At 37.0% G+C, this 21385-nt stretch overlaps 9 protein-coding genes and 1 long non-coding RNA gene across 11 annotated transcripts; 6 read left to right on the top strand and 4 right to left on the bottom strand.

Annotated features, from left to right (window-relative positions):
• The first annotated feature begins 31 nt into the window (after positions 1–31).
• LOC104747679 (elongator complex protein 5-like) lies at positions 32–2267 on the top strand. The gene is made up of 5 exons (XM_010469356.3): positions 32–270; positions 352–444; positions 528–676; positions 770–816; positions 900–2267. The coding sequence occupies exons 1-5, from the start codon at positions 104–106 to the stop codon at positions 990–992; spliced, it is 549 nt and encodes a 182-aa protein (XP_010467658.1). The 5' UTR covers positions 32–103; the 3' UTR covers positions 993–2267.
• Positions 1079–2267, top strand: LOC104748847 (blue copper protein-like). Its single transcript, XM_010470430.3, has one exon. It carries the CDS (start codon positions 1079–1081, stop codon positions 2066–2068), a length of 990 nt encoding a protein of 329 aa, XP_010468732.3. The 3' UTR covers positions 2069–2267.
• Positions 2268–3299: 1032 nt separating this feature from the next.
• On the top strand, positions 3300–4665 carry LOC104747680 (ADP-ribosylation factor-like protein 2). Its single transcript, XM_010469357.3, has 5 exons — positions 3300–3597; positions 3700–3810; positions 3898–4060; positions 4162–4242; positions 4335–4665. Exons 1-5 carry the CDS (start codon positions 3533–3535, stop codon positions 4470–4472), a joined length of 558 nt encoding a protein of 185 aa, XP_010467659.1. The 5' UTR covers positions 3300–3532; the 3' UTR covers positions 4473–4665.
• On the bottom strand, positions 4553–5774 carry LOC109129033 (large ribosomal subunit protein uL6m-like). 2 transcript variants are annotated; one of them, XM_019236513.2, is made up of 2 exons: positions 5635–5774; positions 4553–5125 (listed from the first exon to the last, which is right to left on the bottom strand). In XM_019236513.2, exon 2 carries the CDS (start codon positions 5098–5100, stop codon positions 4792–4794), a length of 309 nt encoding a protein of 102 aa, XP_019092058.1. In that variant the 5' UTR covers positions 5101–5125; positions 5635–5774; the 3' UTR covers positions 4553–4791. The 2 variants fall into 2 exon arrangements, with proteins under 2 accessions (XP_019092058.1, XP_019092057.1); XM_019236512.2 differs by having other exon boundaries at positions 4553–5128.
• Positions 5775–5885: 111 nt separating this feature from the next.
• Positions 5886–7951, top strand: LOC104747681 (elongator complex protein 5). Its single transcript, XM_010469358.3, has 9 exons — positions 5886–6142; positions 6224–6316; positions 6400–6548; positions 6642–6688; positions 6772–6841; positions 6933–7159; positions 7243–7338; positions 7446–7521; positions 7605–7951. The coding sequence occupies exons 1-9, from the start codon at positions 5976–5978 to the stop codon at positions 7802–7804; spliced, it is 1125 nt and encodes a 374-aa protein (XP_010467660.2). The 5' UTR covers positions 5886–5975; the 3' UTR covers positions 7805–7951.
• A 504-nt stretch (positions 7952–8455) lies between these two features.
• On the top strand, positions 8456–9294 carry LOC104747683 (gibberellin-regulated protein 11-like). Its single transcript, XM_010469359.3, has 3 exons — positions 8456–8761; positions 8856–8883; positions 9005–9294. Exons 1-3 carry the CDS (start codon positions 8684–8686, stop codon positions 9184–9186), a joined length of 288 nt encoding a protein of 95 aa, XP_010467661.1. The 5' UTR covers positions 8456–8683; the 3' UTR covers positions 9187–9294.
• A 1438-nt stretch (positions 9295–10732) lies between these two features.
• LOC109129328 (uncharacterized) lies at positions 10733–12368 on the bottom strand. Its single transcript, XR_015581426.1, has 3 exons — positions 12011–12368; positions 11407–11914; positions 10733–11021 (listed from the first exon to the last, which is right to left on the bottom strand). It is a non-coding gene; the product is annotated as an uncharacterized LOC109129328 (long non-coding RNA).
• A 237-nt stretch (positions 12369–12605) lies between these two features.
• On the bottom strand, positions 12606–16291 carry LOC104747684 (succinate dehydrogenase [ubiquinone] flavoprotein subunit 2, mitochondrial-like). Its single transcript, XM_010469360.3, has 15 exons — positions 16136–16291; positions 15735–15902; positions 15554–15641; positions 15235–15381; positions 14986–15126; positions 14802–14887; positions 14558–14714; positions 14337–14480; positions 14072–14259; positions 13799–13973; positions 13539–13709; positions 13345–13414; positions 13143–13263; positions 13014–13051; positions 12606–12849 (listed from the first exon to the last, which is right to left on the bottom strand). Exons 1-15 carry the CDS (start codon positions 16229–16231, stop codon positions 12747–12749), a joined length of 1893 nt encoding a protein of 630 aa, XP_010467662.1. The 5' UTR covers positions 16232–16291; the 3' UTR covers positions 12606–12746.
• Positions 16292–16560: 269 nt separating this feature from the next.
• Positions 16561–17998, top strand: LOC104748848 (protein LIKE COV 3). Its single transcript, XM_010470431.3, has 5 exons — positions 16561–16761; positions 16938–16990; positions 17074–17183; positions 17260–17427; positions 17497–17998. The coding sequence occupies exons 1-5, from the start codon at positions 16633–16635 to the stop codon at positions 17631–17633; spliced, it is 597 nt and encodes a 198-aa protein (XP_010468733.1). The 5' UTR covers positions 16561–16632; the 3' UTR covers positions 17634–17998.
• Positions 17999–19307: 1309 nt separating this feature from the next.
• LOC104747685 (uncharacterized) lies at positions 19308–21364 on the bottom strand. The gene is made up of 7 exons (XM_010469361.2): positions 21097–21364; positions 20964–20996; positions 20427–20534; positions 20229–20331; positions 19844–20138; positions 19705–19759; positions 19308–19610 (listed from the first exon to the last, which is right to left on the bottom strand). The coding sequence occupies exons 1-7, from the start codon at positions 21232–21234 to the stop codon at positions 19542–19544; spliced, it is 801 nt and encodes a 266-aa protein (XP_010467663.1). The 5' UTR covers positions 21235–21364; the 3' UTR covers positions 19308–19541.
• Positions 21365–21385: the final 21 nt, after the last annotated feature.

Below are 21385 nucleotides of genomic sequence, written 5' to 3' on the forward strand. Positions count from 1 at the left end.
CTTTAACTTTTCCGATGTTTGTTTCCTCGCCGCTCTTTTGAAAGTTGCAACAAAGCTTCTTCTTTTTTCACCGGAGAGAGAGCTTTAGGAGAATCTCTCAACAATGGCGGAATCGATTTTCAGAAAGCTAAGAGACGGTGGAGAAGAAGGCGAACTCGCACCAGCTCTCACCATTGAAGAAACCGTAGCTTCCCCTTTCGGACTCGATGTCTCAGGCTATCTTCTCACAAATCTATCTTCATCAATCTTGGCTGGAAAATCCAAGTCGCAGTACACTCCCAAACCCTAATTCTACTATTATTTGATCTCAAAATTTGCTTCGTTACTGCTAAAGTCTTCGTTTCTATTCAGGGGTCTCGTGTTGATCACATTCTCGCGAAGCCCTTCGTTCTATTTGCAATTGTTGAAGCAAAAAGGAATCGTTGTCACTTCATCTTCTAAATGGTGATTTTAGGTTTTGTAACTTGTGGAGTAGTTTGAGAGTGCTCTTCTCTGTATTTGATATCTATATGGCTTTTGATTTGAAGGATTCGTGTTTTGGATTGTTACACTGATCCACTAGGCTGGATTGATCAGTCTTCAACTGGTGTTACTGAAGGTTCAAGTTTGGTTAAGCTACACAAGTGTGTGAGTGACTTGAAAAGGCTTTTAACTTCAATCATTGAAGCGGGAAGAGGTAGTTCTTTTTCCTACATTGCATCCTTTTTTCAGTTTGGATTTTTTTATCTAAAGGCTTATATTAGATTAAAAAGTGATTACTTTGCTGCAGAGTTGGTTGGAGATGGGAAGACACGTTTCTGTGTTGCTATAGATTCCGTAAGCAAACTTTTGCTTTTGAGTTTTTAGGCATTGATTATTGGAAAGAGAAGTGATTTTCATATCTATACTTTTTGAATTAGGTGAATGAGTTGCTAAGACGTTCTTCTATGCCATTAGTTTCTGGTCTTTTAACAGATCTTCGAAGCCACGGTACTTTGCAACATGAAACCTGAACACTAGTCTATTACTCTAGAAGAAGGAAATAAACAAAACAAAATCCTAAAAGGATTAGGAATGATGGTACAGCAGTATATAAACAATGCTAGGCTACGTTCTCTCTTCACAACTCATCATTCATATCAATCAACACAACACAACTCAACTTTCTCTCTGCTTCAGATCTCGCAACCTTTGTTCCTCCCTTGTCAATTTTGTTCATCTAATCATGGCCATGACAATGAAGAAGATCTTACTCTTCGTGCCGCTGTTGATAACAACCTTCACGGTTCTCTTTGGTTCTTGCTCGGCTACTGTCTACACCGTTGGAGACTCGGCTGGATGGATTGCCAAAGAAGGCTTCTATCACGAATGGACCAAGGAAAAGGTGTTTTACGTAGGAGACTCTTTGGTCTTCAACTACGATCCCCACGTCAACGACGTTACTCAAGTTTGGGGAGCTTTAGAATTAGAATTCTGCGATACTTTTTCTCCTAAAGCCGTCTACAGGACAGGACATGATGTGGTTACCTTCACGGAACCCGGAGATCACTACTTCATCAGCTCAAATCAAGCTCAATGCACACTTGGACAGAGCCTCGACGTTCTTGTTGTTCATGACCTGTCACGTCCTATTCCTCCACCACCACCGAGCAAGATCCTTCCTTCCGGGGAAATCTACAGGGTCGGTGACTCTAAAGCATGGAGGGTTCCTGAAGAGAGTGACTACTATAACAAGTGGAGTGAGGATAAATTGTTTCATGTAGGAGATAGTCTACTTTTCGAATACGACAACGAAGTAAACGACGTCTTAGAGATTAGCGGTGACCTTGAATTCATAACCTGCGACCCGTCTTCTCGCGTAGCCGTGCACAAGACGGGCCATGATCTCGTTACGCTCACCAAACCAGGAGTTCACTATTTCATTAGCTCAGAGACGGGTCACTGCGCGGCTGGGCTTAAGCTTCGAGTTGTGGTCGGACCATTACCCAAAGCCGTTACTTTCACCGATTTTCCCAAGAAGATGGATTTGTCAGCTATGGACCGACTCACAAAGTGGTTAAGCACTTTCATACCCCAACCCCATCACTAAAGTTTTCGTTGTTATTTCTTTGGTTTGAAATTAGCTAATCAGAGTTTATCTAATTACTGGTTCAGTGGTTGTAATTTTGCAAACTCTCTGTTTTTCTTTTCCTTGTTTCGTTAAGACCCAAGTTTGTTTAGTTCTGGTTTTCAGTACTGATGTAACGTTTCAGATTTGATTCATTATAATATAACGAAACCTTACTTAATACAATTTCAGTTTAGTGCTTCCAATGTTTTGTCTCAAGTGTCAAGATCCTGTTATATAATAATAATACACGGATCAATCAAATATAGGTTTTAAAATTCTTGTTTCTCAAGAATCTCCAATCTGCATGTATTTCTTCTTGTGGTTAATGATGTTTCAGTCAAATTTCGTGGCTTCAGCTTACAATTTTCTTATTTGGGCTAACAACGACAAAGGTTTAGAAGTTAAAATTAACAATTAAATACAATTATATAAATACAATTTTAATCATCCAATAAAACAAATAAAAAATTAACTAACAATTACAATTTTAAGTTTAATAATTTTGGGAAAATATAGTTTTGGTACACTGCAGAAGCAATAAAATATTAGATTGTGGGCTTCCAAATTAAAACTAATTAGTAATGAGTGGAGAGACTCATATTTATATATACCACTTAAGATCCTACACGACTTCTAATGTAGGATATTATATCCCTAGTATGCCTCCTCATGATAATGGCTCTTCTAGGCATCAATCTCAGTATGTTTCAGGCATGAATCGACCAGTCTGTTAGGAGTGCAAAAACCAAATTGAGAAAATATGCGAATTAGATTTAAAAAAAAAAAGAAAATCAGAAATAAATTGTAACAACATAATATAAAAACATAATATAAATCACAGAGGCGAGATATGCTATCTCATTCATTAATTCAATAAATCGGCCGTAATTGCTTTCGGATAATCACGATTTATGAATCCCATTATACAACTCAATCGAACAGAGCTTTATCACATACAATTTTCATATTTGGGCTAACAATGACAAAGGTTTAGAAGTTAAAATTAACATATCAAATACAACTATATAAATACAATCTTAAACATCAAAGAAAACAAATAAAATTAACTAACAATTACAAATTTAAAATCTAATAGTTTTGGTAAAAATAAATTCGAGTTTTTATAATATCCCAATTATTAAAGAACAAAAGAAACCACTAATCTGGCCAGACATGATAACAAGGCCCATCACTTATAGCATCACCATTTAGGCTTAACTAATTTGTTATTAAAAGCCCGTTATGTTTGGCCCATCATCACCGTCTATTGTCTTCTCCGTTGGAAAATCGCATCCTTAAAGAGCAGCCATCTCCATCGTCGTCGGTGACGAAAACCACCGCGGAATCGGTGGAAACGTCTCCGAAATCAGAAACTGAGTATACAAACCATTGATATCGTATTGATATTTCAATCTTATCAAGTCTTTTTTTTTTTTGTGAGAAATGGGACTGTTAAGCATAATCCGGAAGATCAAGAAGAAAGAGAAGGAGATGCGTATTCTTATGGTGTATGTCTCATATACCAAAACTCGTTACACATTCTCCGATCTAATCATACATTTATAGAAATGATGTTGTTCTGATTATGGTTTTCTATTTTTTTTTGGTAGTGGACTTGATAACTCTGGGAAGACGACGATTGTGCTTAAAATAAACGGAGAAGACACAAGTGTGATTAGTCCAACTCTTGGATTCAACATCAAAACCATTGTTTACCAAAAGTAAGTAAAGCTCTTCAAAATTGGTTCAGGAATATGATCGAACAGGTTACAGGCAATGTTTAATATTTGTGAATGATGATTGTGTAGGTATACTCTTAATATATGGGATGTTGGTGGGCAAAAGACTATAAGATCGTATTGGAGGAACTACTTTGAGCAGACTGATGGGTTGGTTTGGGTGGTTGATAGTTCTGATCTTAGGAGGTTAGATGATTGTAAGATGGAACTTGACAATCTCTTGAAGGAAGAGGTATGTATATTCATTCATACATAGTCTCTAAAATCTTTGTAGTTTGAAGCCTTGGGTGCTGTTTATGATGAAGAAGATGATGATCTATATTCAAATGGCAGAGGCTAGCTGGGTCATCTTTGCTTATACTAGCAAATAAGCAGGATATTCAAGGTGCACTTACTCCTGATGAAATTGGCAAAGTAAGGGTTTTTGTAACTTTAGTGGGTTAAGTAAGATATGTTCGAGTTGTATTGTTTTGCTAAAACTGAGTTTCATCTTCTTGCTTGTGAAGGTGCTAAACTTGGAGTCAATGGATAAAAGCCGGCACTGGAAGATCGTGGGTTGCAGTGCATACACGGGTGAAGGTTTGTTGGAGGGTTTCGATTGGTTGGTTCAAGACATTGCCTCCAGGATTTACATGCTTGACTAATCTCTGTGTTCTTCAACTAGTGCATTGCACAATGGCATGCTCTACTAGACGATTTGTAGTATGCTGTTCAAGTGATTTCATTTTGGCATGTAAGCTTTTTCTTTCAGTCACAATGATTCAACAAGGATACAACCTAAGTTTCGAAGACGAACTCTTCTCATCTTGTTTAATTGAAAGAGACTTAACAACAAAATGATGTTTCATACATCCAAATAAAACTTATTGATAAGCAAATCCAACCACATACTCTACCACAAAAAGGTGAAAGTTGCCTCTGCATATAAAGAGAGAGAGAGAGAGAGAGAGAGAGAGAGAGAGATCATTTCGACTTCTTTCCTTGCTTCTTCTTGACAACTTCGTCAATGTACATTATGCCTTTGCCCTTATAAGGTTCAGGAGGTTTGCAACTCCTTACTGTTGCAGCAAACTGATGCACTCTTTGCTTGTCGATTCCGGTGCAGCAAACCACATTGTTCTTAAAACAGAAGACCCGAACTGCTGGAGGAACCGCAAGTTCGACTTCGTGACTGTAACCCAATTTGAGGTATAAGAAACGTCCTGCTTCCTCAGCTCTGGCTTTGTATCCAACTCCAACTATCTTCAAGAACCGAAAAAACTTGGCTTCCATTTTCCCCTTTTCCTACAGAGAATTGCTGCTGGTTACCAAAACAAACTTGTCAGAATCATCAAGTTAAAAACCAAACCTTTCAGAATACAAAAGTTTGCTGTTTAGTTAAATCTCATACACACACACACACACACACACACACACACACACACACACATCAAGGTAGCAAATTTCGTCTCTCTTACCACTCAAACCATCACAAAGAATAGTATGAAAAACTGAAATTGACCAACAATGGTTTTTATAAACCATTTGTTTCATTGTAAATCATCTCAGAGACATGGAAACAAACGATGAGCTAAACAGGAAATACGTCGAGCAGCTTCCGTGCAATATTACGATAACACTAATATACAAATAAATGAACATACAAACTCTAATTAACTCCATTTTCACAAACACAGAGTGCTAAAGTAAGAAAAAAACACCAGAAATGAGAAATAAACACGATAAAGCTCGATTCCATTTCTAAGAAATTAATCGGAAAAGGAGAAGAAGAAGATTGTGAGATTCATACAAAAGCAGAATGGTTACCTTTTTTTCTTATTTCCGGTGAAAAGAAATGAGACGAGTGTGCTGATGCTGCTTCCGTCGCCGGCGGATCCAGATCACTCCTTTTAACTCCGGCCTAAAACCTTCTCCTATACTTTGATTTCGTTCTTTAAAAATGGTTGACGTTTTTACCTGTATTGCAAAACGACACGATGTTTTCTCCCCCTCAAGTGTTTCTTTGAATAAAGCCCATTGGGCTACATCACAAAGCCCAATAAACCTTTAACTTTTCCGATGTTTGTTTCCTCGCCGCTCTTTTGAAAGTTGCAACAAAGCTTCTTCTTTTTTCACCGGAGAGAGAGCTTTAGGAGAATCTCTCAACAATGGCGGAATCGATTTTCAGAAAGCTAAGAGACGGTGGAGAAGAAGGCGAACTCGCACCAGCTCTCACCATTGAAGAAACCGTAGCTTCCCCTTTCGGACTCGATGTCTCAGGCTATCTTCTCACAAATCTATCTTCATCAATCTTGGCTGGAAAATCCAAGTCGCAGTACACTCCCAAACCCTAATTCTACTATTATTTGATCTCAAAATTTGCTTCGTTACTGCTAAAGTCTTCGTTTCTATTCAGGGGTCTCGTGTTGATCACATTCTCGCGAAGCCCTTCGTTCTATTTGCAATTGTTGAAGCAAAAAGGAATCGTTGTCACTTCATCTTCTAAATGGTGATTTTAGGTTTTGTAACTTGTGGAGTAGTTTGAGAGTGCTCTTCTCTGTATTTGATATCTATATGGCTTTTGATTTGAAGGATTCGTGTTTTGGATTGTTACACTGATCCACTAGGCTGGATTGATCAGTCTTCAACTGGTGTTACTGAAGGTTCAAGTTTGGTTAAGCTACACAAGTGTGTGAGTGACTTGAAAAGGCTTTTAACTTCAATCATTGAAGCGGGAAGAGGTAGTTCTTTTTCCTACATTGCATCCTTTTTTCAGTTTGGATTTTTTTATCTAAAGGCTTATATTAGATTAAAAAGTGATTACTTTGCTGCAGAGTTGGTTGGAGATGGGAAGACACGTTTCTGTGTTGCTATAGATTCCGTAAGCAAACTTTTGCTTTTGAGTTTTTAGGCATTGATTATTGGAAAGAGAAGTGATTTTCATATCTATACTTTTTGAATTAGGTGAATGAGTTGCTAAGACGTTCTTCTATGCCATTAGTTTCTGGTCTTTTAACAGATCTTCGAAGCCACGGTACTTTGCAACATGAAACCTGAACACTAGTGTATTAGTTTTATTCATTGTTAGGCAGGCTTGATAGCAAAGGTTGAATTTTTCTGTGCAGCGCAAATTTCCAGTGTCTTTTGGTCATTAAACACTGATCTTCACCAAGAGAAGGTCACAAATGCGCTTGAATATGTATCAACAATGAAAGCCAACTTAGAACCTTTGTGTCCTTCTGAAGACGGACAAAGGAATGCTTTAGAAAACTTGTTTTTGGTTCATCAGGATTTCGGTAAAGGTCGGTTCCATGTTCGGTTTAAGCTTAGAAAGGGACGCGTCAGAGTCATGGTGAGTTCTCTCTCTTGCTCTTTTCTCTGTACCCTTATGAGTATCATCTTAGTTAACACTCTTGTAACTCTTTATACCTATAGTCTGAAGAATATCATGTTGATCAATCGGGAATAAACTTTTCACCCATTTCATCCGCGGATACTGTTATTGCAACCACTAAAAGCCTTTTGCCTAAGGCAAGTTTTTATGGTTCTGCTTTTTTACTTTTTGGTTTGTGGCTCTTTTCGACGGTGATGCTTGTTTTTAAGTTGTATGCCTCATATTATTGTTTCTTTTGGTTCAGGTTCAATTCAATCTACAGATTTCTGAGAAAGAGCGAGTGGAGAAAGAAAAAGTTGTGCTTCCTTTTGAGCACCAAGGTTAGTGCAAAGCCAGAGAATTTAAGCTCAGTAATGTCTGTTGTCATAAATAAAACATTATTTGATACGGTTCTGTTCTTCAGATAATGGAATATCGACAGATATCTATGATGGTCGGAGATCTCTTGTAGATAGCAAGATTGAGACAGCACCATTGTCTTCAATGATCTTGCAGACGGATGTGGTTTCATCGGGTAAGGGTGGGGAGATCATATATTTCAGAGATTCAGACGATGAGCATCCTGATTCTGATGAGGACCCTGATGATGATTTGGATATTTGAAGTTCTTGAATTATACTTTTGGTTTTGGTTAGTGTTAAGATCTTAGTTGTTAGATTTTGTACACTAAAACTAGAAGGTTTGTTGGTATGTGTATTACAGTTACAATTGTTACAAGAACATCTCTCATCTTCTATTCTTCTTGAGTTATTTTGTTGTGTTTGTTTGCTGCATATTGATCATCACTCATCCTTATGTTTTGAACAAAATAATTCCTCATTGTTTATTTGTTTCTCTACCTTTGTTGTGTTGATTTCATTAAATTAGATAAACAAATTGATGGTTAAACCTAGAATTCAGAATTTAGAATTTATGAATTGTTTGAGATGAATACATTGTCGCTATAATGTTAAAATGGTTGTTAAATTTTAGTCCCGGATAGAGCTACATCTTGTGTTAAAGGTTTCATGGGTAACTACGGAAGAAAGACAAAAGATAAAACTTTTATTTTCTTCTTTTTTAATAAAGATATCAACTAGTATCAAATTAGTTAAAAGATCAAACTAAAAACTGAAACAAATCTAGATACATCTGAATTGAACAACAAAAGAAAGCATATTGAAAAATTATTTGTTAAATAATCTTGTAAAGTCATTCTATTATGTAATTTAGGAAATGAATATAACCCTCTTCAATGTCTTGATTTCACAAAGTGATAAGAATATTGATTACATACATCTAATGTGTTGACCAATACACAAAAACTGATAAAAATCAAATTGACCAAAGTTGTTGAATTGTGCTTATTCTTTTTATGTCTTATATCACTGACCAATGTAAAATAGAAGCCTATAGACCAAGCTTATAAATAGAGGTCTCCCATAGTTCTCTTTTATAAGAAAAAAAAAAACATTAGTTTCTCACTTTCTCTCGTTAAGAATTATGGATATATTCAAAGTCGTGCTTGCTTCTCTTCTCATATCTCTTCTTGTCCTCGACTTAGTTCATGGCGATATGGTGGTATGATGTAACAGCCAAATATATTTCTTGTTTGATTATATTTTCGCTACTTTTTGTGTAACGTTCCAACAATATTTTCATAATATTCATGCAGACGTCGAATAACAACGGCGCTACAATCGGTAAGTACAATGATATCCTGTATCATATGTTTACCTTGAAATTATATTTTACAGAAAAAACACACATATATAAACTTGTATTTATTAATTTTTTTTTTGGAAATTGTGTGCATTTTTGTAGATTGCAACAGCAGATGCCAAGAACGGTGCAGGCTCTCGAGTAGGCAGAATCTTTGTCACCGAGCGTGCGGGACTTGTTGTGCCAGGTGCAACTGCGTACCATCGGGCACATACGGAAACTACGACCAGTGCGAGTGCTATGGTAGCCTCACCACCCATGGTGGTCGCCGAAAGTGTCCTTAAAAACACCGTCGTTTTTTAATTCGATATCTGTAATACTTATATGGAATCAATTCATAAGAAAAACATTTAAAAAAAAGAAGAGATAATATATGTCATTCGTTATGTGCATTCTTTGAGATTCCTATCTGAAATATCCTATAGCATGCACCAGATTCAGTTCGAAGTATGATTTCCGTGTTATATCCCTCTAGAAACAAAGTTTCAAATTGTATATGTATCCAAATTGAATTTTACTTAGTTTGGATCGACCGCATCTAAGTGCTATCTATATATTAATTATACGATACTCTTATTTAGTTGTAATTGTTTAAGAATCCATTTTGTCCCTTATTTTACAATTTGAAAATCCGAGCGGAAAGCCAAAATATGAATAATTCTTCATATTTTTTTTATTTCAGGAGTTCCGAAGGAAGAATTCAACAATTTGGGTTTAAAAATTTTCTTAGTTATACAACTTTCATCGGATTCACAAAATCTGATGAACTTGCATATAGGGAAAGATTGTAAAGAGATTTTTTTTTTGACTCCAAAAGGTAGGAAGAGTTAGGCACTGGATCTTGAATGGAAACAATGGAATTTTAGTGAACAAAATGGATTATACAGCTTATAGCAGTTTACTGTTTATGGTGGATTATTTTTTATAAGTTGACTTAGCATTTGACACGTGATCATTGTTCAGTAGAATATGTCACGTTATCAAGAACAAAAAAAAAAAAAATTAAAAAGATGGTATATGAAGTCACGTTTTATATTTACGAGTTGAATTAGTTACAGAAGTAAAAAATATGTACAAGATTTAGAGAAAGGTAGATAAAAAAATTCACCGCATTTTGTCATTCATCTTATATGACATGTTCTCCTTCTCCAGCAAGAAACATCAATATCTTCGACTTCAACAGTCACCTAGCATTGTAATGTGACACATTCAAAAATCAAATTGGACATAAAAGCAAGTTACCGTCAAAATCAAAATCCATCTCCATTAATCCTAAAATCCCACTATGATGGTCAGTGTGTCACACGTTAAGGCAATAGTACATCTTTCAGAGATCAGCGTGAGGCAATACTGTGGATCACGAGAGGAATAAAACATCATTGTTTCAACTGAGCTGATCAGATTAGCTCCGGAAGAACTGAAAATAATCAACCCAAAAAATAGGGGCATCACGTGAATTTCAAACTTAGAAGAAAATGTACATTAACCAAAAGCAAATGGGGCATAATAGGAGAACTATCAGTAGAAAAGTCAAAAGAGAAGAAAAGATGGATCAACTTAGAACTGGGTGGATTCGAACCACCAACCTCTCGTCCATAAGAAAACGAGCGCTCTACCATTTTGAGCTTACAGATCTATCTATCAAAAACAACCTTCACCCATGGGACCAAACGCTGAAATTTTCGTTGCAAATTTATGTTTAACAATTCTGACCAATTTTTGAAAAGCTAAAACTAAACTATCTTCCCTACTTTAAATAAAATTTCCAAATTAAAGTAACTTGCTTTAAAATAATTTGGAAAACTTTAGCGGATAGATAAAATTCACAAATTAATAACACTGCGTTTTCATAAATGAAAGGGATACAAAAAAAGTCTAAATCGGAATAATGTCAAAAAAAAAAAAAAATGAATATAATCTTAATAGATGGAACTTTAAACGTCACACATTCTTAGATTGTGAATAGAGTAGCTGATTAGTACAAGGAACATCAAAAAAATTTAGCTCCGTGCAAAACCATAAAATATACCTTCAAACACAATTTAACATTAGACAGGGTAGCCTTCGAGATTGCTTGATGCACAGAAGTCCAATTTCATCATGCACATTCTTCATACTTCTACAGGGAGTGGGTGGTTACAGATACACACAATCTTGGGCAAATACTAATATTCTACAACGCTTTGACATCTAACACACTTATACAAGGGGATTAATACCAAAACTACACGACAGCTCTTAAATCAAGATTCCTCATAACATAGTTCCATATCATTCAGAAGGGTAATATTGCTCAATAAAATCACAAGATAAAGCAAAAATTGTAACCATGTAAACTAACACTTAACGATTAGACAATGATAACTTACGATATTGTAATTCCGGTCAACTATGATGATGTAAATATATGCAGACTACATATTCAGGTCAAGATCTGTTCTTTCAAATACTGAGTACTTGCGATGATAATGATTGATTTAGGAACCAAATTAATATATGAGTACCTGATTTGTCTCGGTAGTGTTGGGCAAGAAGACATGGTATCGCCCACGGCTCCAGTTAAGTAACAGTCTGCTTATGATCGATTTTTTTTTTAGATTCTATGAGCATGTAAATGAAAAGAGGGATGGAACGAGAGAGAGAGAGAGCAGAGGCAAGACACACAAGAGGAGAAGAGATCCCGGGAAAAAAAAACAATAACCCGTGCGATCTCTTCTCCAAAACCCACAAAATAACTTATTTATTGAGCTATCAGTTTTTGACCTGCCATGCAAGCGCACCTGACATGGCAAAGGTCGGATGACAAAGATGCTATCAAGGATACCATACCTATCCACAAACACATCTTATACACCCTAAACTCACTTCAATCCAAACACACACACGATCTGGAATACGTAGCGTCTACAACAGATTAGTAGTCTCTTTGTATCCCAAATCTCAACGCCTCAACGTGACCAATTCACAGATCTCACATCTGACGAAGCCGTAAAGGACGATCCGAATCCAGATCTGATCATCAATTAACAACACTCACAATTACATAACCATAATTCCAATAAAAACGAACATAAAGAGAAGCTATCGGTGAAAGAAGATGAGATTTACCAATAGAAAAAAGTCAGATCTGAGTCAGATCCGTCGTCAACCATGGAATTAACCATCAGATCTCGCTCATAACACCGCACGGATTTGCAGATCGGGAGGATCTCTACGAGAATTAGAAGCGGTAAGGATCGGAAACATCGCAGCGAGATCTGAGAGAAACGTTGACGGACGAAGGAAGCAAAAGACGACGTTTAGAAATGGAGGCGGATGATGAGAAAACATTAGGGTCTCTGTTTATTTATAGGGTTAGAAAGGATGGACGGTCCAGATTAAAAGCATAGATAGCGTATTAACGGTTCAGATTCGATCACGTGGATCATTTCGTGCCTTTCGGGTCATTATTATCCTTTAAAGCTACGCGGTTTGCTTTATGGAAAAAGTAAATAAATAGAAAGACAAATTAGAAAAGGGTGGTTCATCATCACTTCATGGGCTACAGATGTTTATTGGGCTGTGTAACATTTTGGCCTTTTGTCTAAGAATTAGATGTTTGAAGACCTTCTCAATGCTGTGGAGTGTTTGCTTCAGTGTGTTAACTATAGTGTGTGAATTTGAGTTATGTTAGGAGTGGCATTTGTTACGAATTCACACGTTGTTTACGAATCGATTAAGAGCTTTCTTGTAAGAAAAAAAAAGGGATAATAGTAAGTAATTCTTGTAAGTTGTAAGCAGTACAACCAATATTTTCACAATAACCATTGTTATTGTTTCTTATTATAAACCCACCACAATGTCTTCAGTAAACACGAGCTTTAGGAGGAAAAGTGTCAACCTCATCATCCAATGTATTCATGTGCACTGGTCTGTAGTCCAGTTTCACATTCCCTTCTTCCCAATACCTTCAACACATATATAAACAAAAACGCTCCTTAATTGATTTGAGATTTTGTCATAAAGCATTTCACTAACACTTTCTACTTTTACCTATGGAAACATAACTATGCTTTTGGGTTTATGATTAACCTATTATGGCTTCAAAAGATATATAAAAGAGAAATTTTACCCCAATGTGTGCTTCATCCAATTCGCATCGTCTCGTTTCTGCAAAACAACCATACCACAATTCTCTCAGTTATCCACATTTCGACTAAGGCAATTTTCTGTTAATGTAAGAAACATATATAGAACTAACCGTGAAATCCTCACGAGCATGTGCTCCTCGACTCTCTTTCCTAGCCTCAGCAGAATGCATTGTTATGCATGCATTAACCAAAAGATTCTCCAACTCCATAGTTTCTATCAAATCCGAGTTCCTAACATGTGAAGTTTCCAATTACAGAACTATATAATCAATTAGCCTAAAAAGATTCTTTTAACGTTTAAACGACTCTCACCATATCAAACTCCGATCTGTCACTTTTACATCACCAAAACTGTCCCACGTCTTATCGATCAAATCACAACCTATGATCATCATACCCGAACAGAAATCAAAAATGTAGTTTTTAAGATTATACTGACTACTGTATTCATTAGACCCTACCATAATAAGGTAAAGCTTTTTGTTTTTGTTTTTGTTTTTGTTTACCTTCTTCTAGTGTTTCTTGTGTACGGAAGACAGCAGCATTGTTTTGCATTACTCTTTGCATGTTTAAGCGGATTTTAGAAGTTGGAAGCGAACCATTTGAGTTTCTCACTCGGTCCAACCATTCGATACTCTTCTCACCCGCATCCTTCTCTAGAGGTCTCAGTTTCTCGCCTAAATTAAACAACATAAGAATTCAGAAACACTCACATGTGTCAAACTAAAGAGATGCATGGAAATATATGTATTAATTGCGTGCTTACCAGGTTTTTGAATCTCTGCAACTCTGTTTGCACAAGCTCTCCCAAAAACAACAATGTCAAGAAGTGAATTTGCACCAAGTCTATTGGCGCCGTGAACCGATGCACAAGCTGCTTCTCCTGCAGCCATTAGTCCAGGAACTATAGCATCTGTATCATCACCTCTAACGGTAACAACCTAAGAATCACATAGATACACCAAAACACTTTCATATACTGAACTTACATCCATTTTGTTCTAACATTGCAAATTGTTTGATCCTATATATCATTTACCTCTCCATGGTAGTTTGTGGGAATACCACCCATATTATAATGCACAGTAGGCAATACAGGAATTGGCTCTCTTGTGACATCAACACCCGCAAAAATAGCCGCAGTCTCAGATATGCCAGGAAGCCTCTCTTTAAGCACCTCCGGTGGTAGATGGTTTAAGTGAAGGTATATATGATCCTTCATAGGTCCTGTTAAAGAACAAAGTTGCATATCCTCAAGCTGATATCTTATATATGTGTCACAAGTCAGTGATCTATATTATTACCTGCACCACGTCCTTCTCGGATTTCCATAGTCATTGATCTTGAAACAACATCTCTTGAAGCAAGATCTCTAGCCGTGGGAGCATACCTGTCCATGAATTTCTCTCCTTCACTGTTTCTTAGAATCCCACCCTCACCTCTAGCTCCTACACGTTCATATCGGACAAAGTTAAAAACCAATTAAATCTTTAATGATTTGATCAATGCAAGAAGAAACACATACCTTCTGTGATTAGACATCCAGCTCCATATATACCAGTAGGATGAAACTGAACAAACTCCAAGTCCTGTAGCGGTACCCCGGCCCGTGCAACCATAGCGTTTCCATCTCCTGTGCATGTATGTGCTGAAGTTGCAGAAAAATAAGCTCTTCCGTATCCCTGAGGTCATTTTATGGATAATGATTAGTTACTGTATGTTTCATAAATCCAGGAAAATATACATTTCAAGAAACAGTTTTGCTTTACCCCGGTAGCTAAAATTGTAGAACCAGCATGGAAACGATGTAAAGTTCCATCTTCCATGTTCAGTGCAATGACTCCTTGACAGGTTCCTGCTCATCATATAAAACCTTCTTAGTATATCAATATTGCAACATGCATGATGGATCATACATACTCTTAATAATAAACCTTCTTAATTAGTACTTACCATCACTGTTCATTATCAAATCTAAGGCAAAGTATTCCACAAAGAATTGAGTGTTGTGTTTCATTGCTTGGCCATAAAGAGTATGTAACAGAGCATGTCCAGTCCGGTCAGCCGCACATGCGCAGCGGTATGCTTGACCACCTGAATAAATTATAGAGATAATTAAGAGTAAAAATAATGATAAGCTTGAAAGCAATCAATCTTCACATAATTTAAATCTTGCGATTGCATAAACCAAAAGATTAAAACCTTTTCCAAAGTCGAGACTCTGGCCACCAAAGGCTCGTTGATATATTTTGCCATCTTCTGTTCTAGAAAATGGCAATCCATAATTCTCAAGCTCAATCACAGCTTTTGGAGCTTCCCTACACATATACTGAATTGCATCTTGATCACCTACAGAACCAAACACAAGTTACATCTAAATATAGAAACTTGCAGAAATAAGTAACTTGTATAATAGTAAAAAAAAATGCCATATAAATGCTACATTGCACATTAACATGTTACAACACTATAGAAGACAATTCAAGATTAAGCAAAAAAAAAAATTCATCAGCATGCATACCTAACCAGTCACTTCCTTTGACAGTATCATACATATGCCATCTCCAGTCATCTTCAGTCATATTACCCAAGGCAGCATTTATACCTCCCTTCAACAAATAATTTCATAACTTAAATCAACAATAAATTCATACTTATATGATTAGCTTAATTACTAGATTAAAACAAATGTATAGGGGTACCTGAGCTGCAACTGTATGGGACCGAGTTGGAAAAAGCTTGGTGATACAAGCTGTGTTAAAACCATGTTCTGATAACCCTATTGCTGCTCTAAGCCCAGCACCACCAGCTCCTACAACAACCGCATCATACGTATGATCAACGATCGTATACGATGATCTATCCCCTGTCTTTAATTGCCACAAAATTTGAATCAGAATTAGGTGATGTGTGACATACCAAACTAAAAATTTATTACATAATAAAAAGCATATATTACATTACTGATCACACAAATCAAAATATAACCAACTCATTGACGCTGCCAAATCCGAACAAAGCAAGAAATAAGTCAACCAATGAAATGATGAGTAACCTCAAAGACCAAACGAAATCAGAGTTATTCAAAACAATGTCGTCGTACCGAAGGAGTCGAGAAGAATCTGGAGAGTTGAGAAGTGACGAAAGCGCCGTTAGATTCCGATCTCCTCGACGACGCTACTCGAAGGCACCGCCACATCTCTCCGTCACTAACTTACCACGAACTCGTAACACACCGAAATGGAAGAAGACTCGTATTATACAATTTGGCTCAAGAATTTGAATAAATTCATGCCCTCAACGTGCCAAATTGGCTAATATAGAATTTGAAAAACGTTAATAAATTCATGCTCTCAACGTGCCCTCAGTGTTATATCAACGGTCAACGAAACGCCACGTCAGATTATTGACAGTCTGTTACAATACGGGCTTTAGAAGGCCCAGTAACAAGTGATGAAAGTAAATGGGCTTAATAAAGCTCATCAGAAAATGCATGCTCTTCTTCCTACTTTGGCGAAAGCAGTTCGTTGCTCTGCTCTCACTCACGCCGGAGAAGAAGAGACATCGGAGACCGAAGAATCCATACATATATAGAGAGAGATGGAACCGAGGGAGAGAGATCTGGAGCGATTGATCCCGATGCATAAATCCGGAGCTTCACCTCGCGACGTCGTTTTGTCTGTTCCGCCGTCTCCTCTCGCTTCTCCGATCCACGTTGCCGGAAGAGAGGTTTCTCTCTCTCCCTCTCCTGTTTCTTTTTTTACAGAAACAAACATTACATAGGATTTATCTTTTTCGCCAACTTTTTAAACATCTAGATTGTGAAATGTGTTGGGCAAGTTTTTGACCTAGAGCTTGAAGTTACTTGTATGTTAAGTTATTCAATGTTTGTATCTACAATACAGGCGATTTACAAAGTCATCAGAAGCTGGGCCTCCAAAAAGTTCATGACCGGATGGTAAAATCTTGTTTTAATTACGCTGATCATAGGTTTTTGAAATTAAGACATTAATCTTGTGCTCTTGATCTCATGTGTTACAGTGTCATTCTCTTACCAATTGCTGTCACATTCTACTTCACATGGTGGTTTATTCATTTCGTGGACGGGTTCTTCTCCCCAATCTATACCCATCTCGGAATCAATATGTTCGGTTAGTTTCATTTTTCGTCTCTCAGCTACATTGACAAACACAAACTTGTTTCTTCTGTCTAATGAAGAACTTACAGGTCTTGGATTTGTGACATCCATCACATTCATCTTTCTGGTTGGTGTATTCATGTCTTCATGGCTTGGAGCTTCAGTTCTCAGTATCGGAGAATGGTTTATCAAGAAGATGCCTCTCATCAGTTATATCTACTCAGCTTCTAAGCAAATCAGCGGAGCAATCTCACCAGGTAAAATCTTGTAATCTTTTTTATACCAACAAGTACTAAAAAGACTTACCTTTGATCTCTTTTTATCAGATCAAAGCTCAGGTGCATTCAAGGAGGTAGCCATTATCAGACATCCTCATATGGGAGAATATGCTTTTGGTTTCATTACATCGACTGTGATACTTCGAGGTCGTGCTGGTGGAGAAGAACTATGTTGTGTCCTTTGAAGGATATCATAAGACCTAACACGACCTGAATATGATATCCATTGCTACCATCTGAATTCCGACCAAGGGAGACAAATCACCCGAGTTGTGAGTTGTCGGAACCGGAACGGGAACGTAAAACGACCTCACCACCATACAGGCAAAATACAAAAACGGTGCTGCAGAGAATAAAACCACCACCACCCATTCTTCTTTCCATGAAGACCACGACGAACATAACGACGGCCACAAGAGTTCGACGGCGAACCTAGTTAACCAAACCACAGATGCTAAAATTGCTATCCCGCGATATATCCATCGCGTTTTCGGACAATTCACTCCTTCCACTATCATTATCGACTCACTCATCTTTCTAAAAGAAACTTAATCGCTTAGATTTTTTTTTTGCTCAACTCTCGGATCCAAAAACCCTGAATGATATAAGCAGACTTATTATATGAAGAAGAAAAAAAAGGATTTATATTTCAATGTCTTTTCTTATTTCCTTTTTTTAAAAAGGAATTTACCTTGTTTGACAAAAAGAAAAAGAAAAATAAAAAGGTTCTGATATGTGCCTTGAACCTTAGGTAGGAGGGTGATGGGCTGATGGCAGTAGCATTAAAATCTCAACACCTCCGCAAGATCCGGTAAGCATTTGAATTGAACCAGGCTCTGAATTTTAGTGATTGACAAAGGGTCTACTGAACTGTTCTCAGATCCCAAGAGCCTCTAATAATAAGATACCAACATGCCCTTTATTTGACTGACATTATGAACCCTTTAATTTGATCATTATCCCCTCTGAGGTACTTGATGGAGTTTCTCCCTTGATTAGCAATTACTGACTTGTGATAAAAGGATGTATTGGCATCACCATCCCTTGTCCATCTAAGTCTTGACTTCTACTTGTAGAAAGATTCTTGAGCTTTAGCAAGCAAATAAATCCCATTTTTTCCCGACCAAAGGTATCCGAAGGAGCAGTCAACAATTCTGATTGAATCCGCTCCATCCAAAGTCTCTTTAGTCTTCTGCTGAATATTTCCAAATCCCTCTCTATTTAATTGTCTACAAGCCGATTTAACTTTCTTCAACCTATGTCCAATAGTGAAGAGTTTAGAGCCCATTGTTACCTTCTCCAGCTCCTGCCAGGTCTCTCTGATAACATCTTTATATCTCCGATGCGTAGACAAGAAGGAGAAGTACTTGAAATATCTTTAGTTTGCTCCCATACTTCTAGTCGTCGTTTATCGGTTTTCTCAATGTGATTCATGGAACCCTTTGTCACAATCACTATTCAAATAAATCTTGATTTATTATCTCATAGTACTATTTATGGTGGATTCACGGTGATGGTCCTGAAGAGTCAAGATTTGAATTCTTAATCTATATCTTACCATATTTACGCCTCTCATTTCTATATTAAGATGTCTAGTTTCCCTTTGCCAGGACAAAAAAACAAAAACAAAAAAATGTCTAGTTTCCTAATTTAGATATCTTACTATATCCACCATTTCTAAATTGTAGGTCATCAAATTTATTACGATAAGATCAAAATTCAAAATGGTGAACTTTTAGGCGTAAATATATGATTTTTGTTCAAAATAAAAAGAAGGTTTTGTATACACGACGACGTATTCGAGTTATTGTCTTTCACATCAGTCAATGTGTTTCAAATTTTATAACAAGTCCAAACTATGCGCAAGAACATAAATCTTTCTCATATAGCATTGTTTTTTGTTGTCAAATCTTGAAAAGAATGAGAGAGATACATTGGTGATTCTTGGCCATTATGCAATCTCGTTACTGGTGGATTCTCCCATAAATCAAACCTATCATTTAAATAATCGGTAGATCTCCGGAAATACTTTCAGAAGCAACCTTATCAACTAATGCTACAATAATGCATCAATGCCTATGTGTAAAGTAAAGTCAAGAGAGTGCAGAAGAGAGGGACTTGTATGCATCAACGCAGAGTTTAAACTTCTCTTGCGCTGCCGCCTGCGATATCAACCACATTACCAAAAAACAATTTATCAACAGATAAAATCAAAAACAAAACCTGAAACAATCCAATCTTTGTTTAAAAGCATACCTGAGAAGGCCCCTGGTGCTTATCTGGATGCCACTTCAAAGCTGCAGACCGGAAGCTGCAAAACATGAAGAAAGCTTTCATGAACACTCACTCATTTGAGAATTTGGGGGGAGCGTTGGAAGCAAATGAAAAGACTTACGCATTCTTAACATCATCAATTTTGATTGGACCATCAAGAGGCAATCCCAGAACAATCCTCTCAGACCGAGACCCAACATTCAAAGGTTCATCAAGAGACTCATTATTCCAAGTTCTGCTCCTTTGAGATTGAGTGGTCCAGCTCCAGCCTTCTCTCCATTCAAATCCGGATGTCGAGTCTCTCGAATATGAGGACTTTTGAGATTGACTCGTCCACCTTTCTCTCCATTTGCTCTCAAATGTATTATTAGCATCAGTGCCAAAGTCATCTTCAGGATTTCCTTCTCTGTGCCATCCTAATTTACAAACAAACAAAAGGATACAGTAAAGTTAGAGCCAAGAGTTATGTGGTGGTACTAAGAAAAAGGAAAAAAAAAGCAACTCACTTTTTGTTTTCTTATCCCGAGGCTTCTTTCCTCGGCCAGGTGGAGGTTTTTTCTTCATATGCCTATCCCGGATCAGCGGATTTGGCCCGAAATGCCACTCATTCTACGTATAAGAAAAGACAGTACATGCAAAACACTTCGAGCAAACACATTTAAAACGAATAGGGTAGATTGAGAACAATAGCATTAGGAATATACCTGAAGCGGATCATTAATTCCCCTGTGGAAGAGGAGTTTGTCTACAGTCTTTTTAGCGCTAGTGCGTCCCTTCTCCTTTACGGTACATGTGAATCTTATGGAGGAGTTCTGGGATCAACATTTTGCAGCTTCAGAGGAGAACTAACTCTCTTATGAGTTTGATTAGATACACATATAAATGACCATTCACACATACACACCAAAACTATCAAATCCTTGACAAGACCAGCACAGGTTTTAAACATGAACTTATCAATACATATTGCATTTCTATCAACAACCAATCCTTCCAAAGTTCATCTAGAAACATTCATTTTCCTCATAGAAAGTACAAAAATTTACCAAACCAATTTGATTGTAATGTCAGCTACATGACCAAATCATGTGATCCTACTTTGACTAAGGCAACCAAAACTTGATAATAAATCATAGATATACACAAAACCCATATAACAATTCATATTCTTGATTCCAATCCGATCAGTGCATCAACCACAGGACCCTTTTTCAAAGTTTCATTATTCATAAAAATCTTACCTTTGAAGATCTTTCGCGTTCAGAGGCCTTATCCTGCAACCAAAATCAATCTGAGAGCATCAAAACATCTAATTACAGTTTACACAAACAGATTCAAATGATGAAGCTAAATATTTGTAGAGAAAGATCTTACAGAACCATTCCTCGATTTCTCAGACAAAACACTCGTGGAATGAAATGGAGCCAAACGAATTGCTTCTGTTGCGTTTGGTAATGACAATTCTACAATCGAACAACTTTTCAGGGACAAGAGGCTTCTCAATCTCAACATAGTTGGATCCAACACAAACAAAAAGAAAAATGTAAACTTTTCAATAAACAAATGCAAAGGTTTAAAATTTCATTGACGCGAAATGAGAGAATTGAGGAAGAAATGGGAAAGAAGACGACGGAGAAAGGTTAAAAAACAGAGAGCGTCAGGG

This window comes from Camelina sativa, chromosome 15 (assembly GCF_030686135.1).
Source record: "Camelina sativa cultivar CO46 ecotype springtype chromosome 15, ASM3068613v1".
Classification (NCBI taxonomy): Eukaryota; Viridiplantae; Streptophyta; class Magnoliopsida; order Brassicales; family Brassicaceae; genus Camelina; species Camelina sativa.

Bases quoted from the DNA above. Each gene is read 5' to 3' on its own strand.
- LOC104747681 (XM_010469358.3), top strand. From the start codon at position 5,976: ATGGCGGAATCGATTTTCAGAAAGCTAAGAGACGGTGGAGAAGAAGGC. The intron at 6,317-6,399 runs GTGATTTTAGGT...TTTGATTTGAAG, and splicing joins GTCACTTCATCTTCTAAATG to GATTCGTGTTTTGGATTGTT. The intron at 7,522-7,604 runs GTTAGTGCAAAG...TCTGTTCTTCAG, and splicing joins GCTTCCTTTTGAGCACCAAG to ATAATGGAATATCGACAGAT.
- LOC109129033 (XM_019236513.2), bottom strand. From the start codon at position 5,100: ATGGAAGCCAAGTTTTTTCGGTTCTTGAAGATAGTTGGAGTTGGATAC.
- LOC104748847 (XM_010470430.3), top strand. From the start codon at position 1,079: ATGCTAGGCTACGTTCTCTCTTCACAACTCATCATTCATATCAATCAA.
- LOC104747683 (XM_010469359.3), top strand. From the start codon at position 8,684: ATGGATATATTCAAAGTCGTGCTTGCTTCTCTTCTCATATCTCTTCTT. The intron at 8,762-8,855 runs GTATGATGTAAC...ATATTCATGCAG, and splicing joins TAGTTCATGGCGATATGGTG to ACGTCGAATAACAACGGCGC. The intron at 8,884-9,004 runs GTAAGTACAATG...GCATTTTTGTAG, and splicing joins TAACAACGGCGCTACAATCG to ATTGCAACAGCAGATGCCAA.
- LOC104748848 (XM_010470431.3), top strand. From the start codon at position 16,633: ATGGAACCGAGGGAGAGAGATCTGGAGCGATTGATCCCGATGCATAAA. The intron at 16,991-17,073 runs GTAAAATCTTGT...CATGTGTTACAG, and splicing joins AAAAAGTTCATGACCGGATG to TGTCATTCTCTTACCAATTG. The intron at 17,184-17,259 runs GTTAGTTTCATT...AAGAACTTACAG, and splicing joins TCTCGGAATCAATATGTTCG to GTCTTGGATTTGTGACATCC.
- LOC104747685 (XM_010469361.2), bottom strand. From the start codon at position 21,234: ATGTTGAGATTGAGAAGCCTCTTGTCCCTGAAAAGTTGTTCGATTGTA. The intron at 20,332-20,426 runs GTATATTCCTAA...TCTTATACGTAG, and splicing joins GAATTAATGATCCGCTTCAG to AATGAGTGGCATTTCGGGCC. The intron at 19,611-19,704 runs GTATGCTTTTAA...TTGATATCGCAG, and splicing joins AGCACCAGGGGCCTTCTCAG to GCGGCAGCGCAAGAGAAGTT.
- LOC104747684 (XM_010469360.3), bottom strand. From the start codon at position 16,231: ATGTGGCGGTGCCTTCGAGTAGCGTCGTCGAGGAGATCGGAATCTAAC. The intron at 14,260-14,336 runs GTAATAATATAG...GTTCTTTAACAG, and splicing joins CCGAGAAGGACGTGGTGCAG to GACCTATGAAGGATCATATA. The intron at 13,264-13,344 runs GTGAGAGTCGTT...TTCACATGTTAG, and splicing joins ACAGATCGGAGTTTGATATG to GAACTCGGATTTGATAGAAA.
- LOC104747679 (XM_010469356.3), top strand. From the start codon at position 104: ATGGCGGAATCGATTTTCAGAAAGCTAAGAGACGGTGGAGAAGAAGGC. The intron at 445-527 runs GTGATTTTAGGT...TTTGATTTGAAG, and splicing joins GTCACTTCATCTTCTAAATG to GATTCGTGTTTTGGATTGTT. The intron at 677-769 runs GTAGTTCTTTTT...ACTTTGCTGCAG, and splicing joins AATCATTGAAGCGGGAAGAG to AGTTGGTTGGAGATGGGAAG.
- LOC104747680 (XM_010469357.3), top strand. From the start codon at position 3,533: ATGGGACTGTTAAGCATAATCCGGAAGATCAAGAAGAAAGAGAAGGAG. The intron at 3,598-3,699 runs GTATGTCTCATA...TTTTTTTGGTAG, and splicing joins GAGATGCGTATTCTTATGGT to TGGACTTGATAACTCTGGGA. The intron at 4,243-4,334 runs GTAAGGGTTTTT...TTGCTTGTGAAG, and splicing joins CTCCTGATGAAATTGGCAAA to GTGCTAAACTTGGAGTCAAT.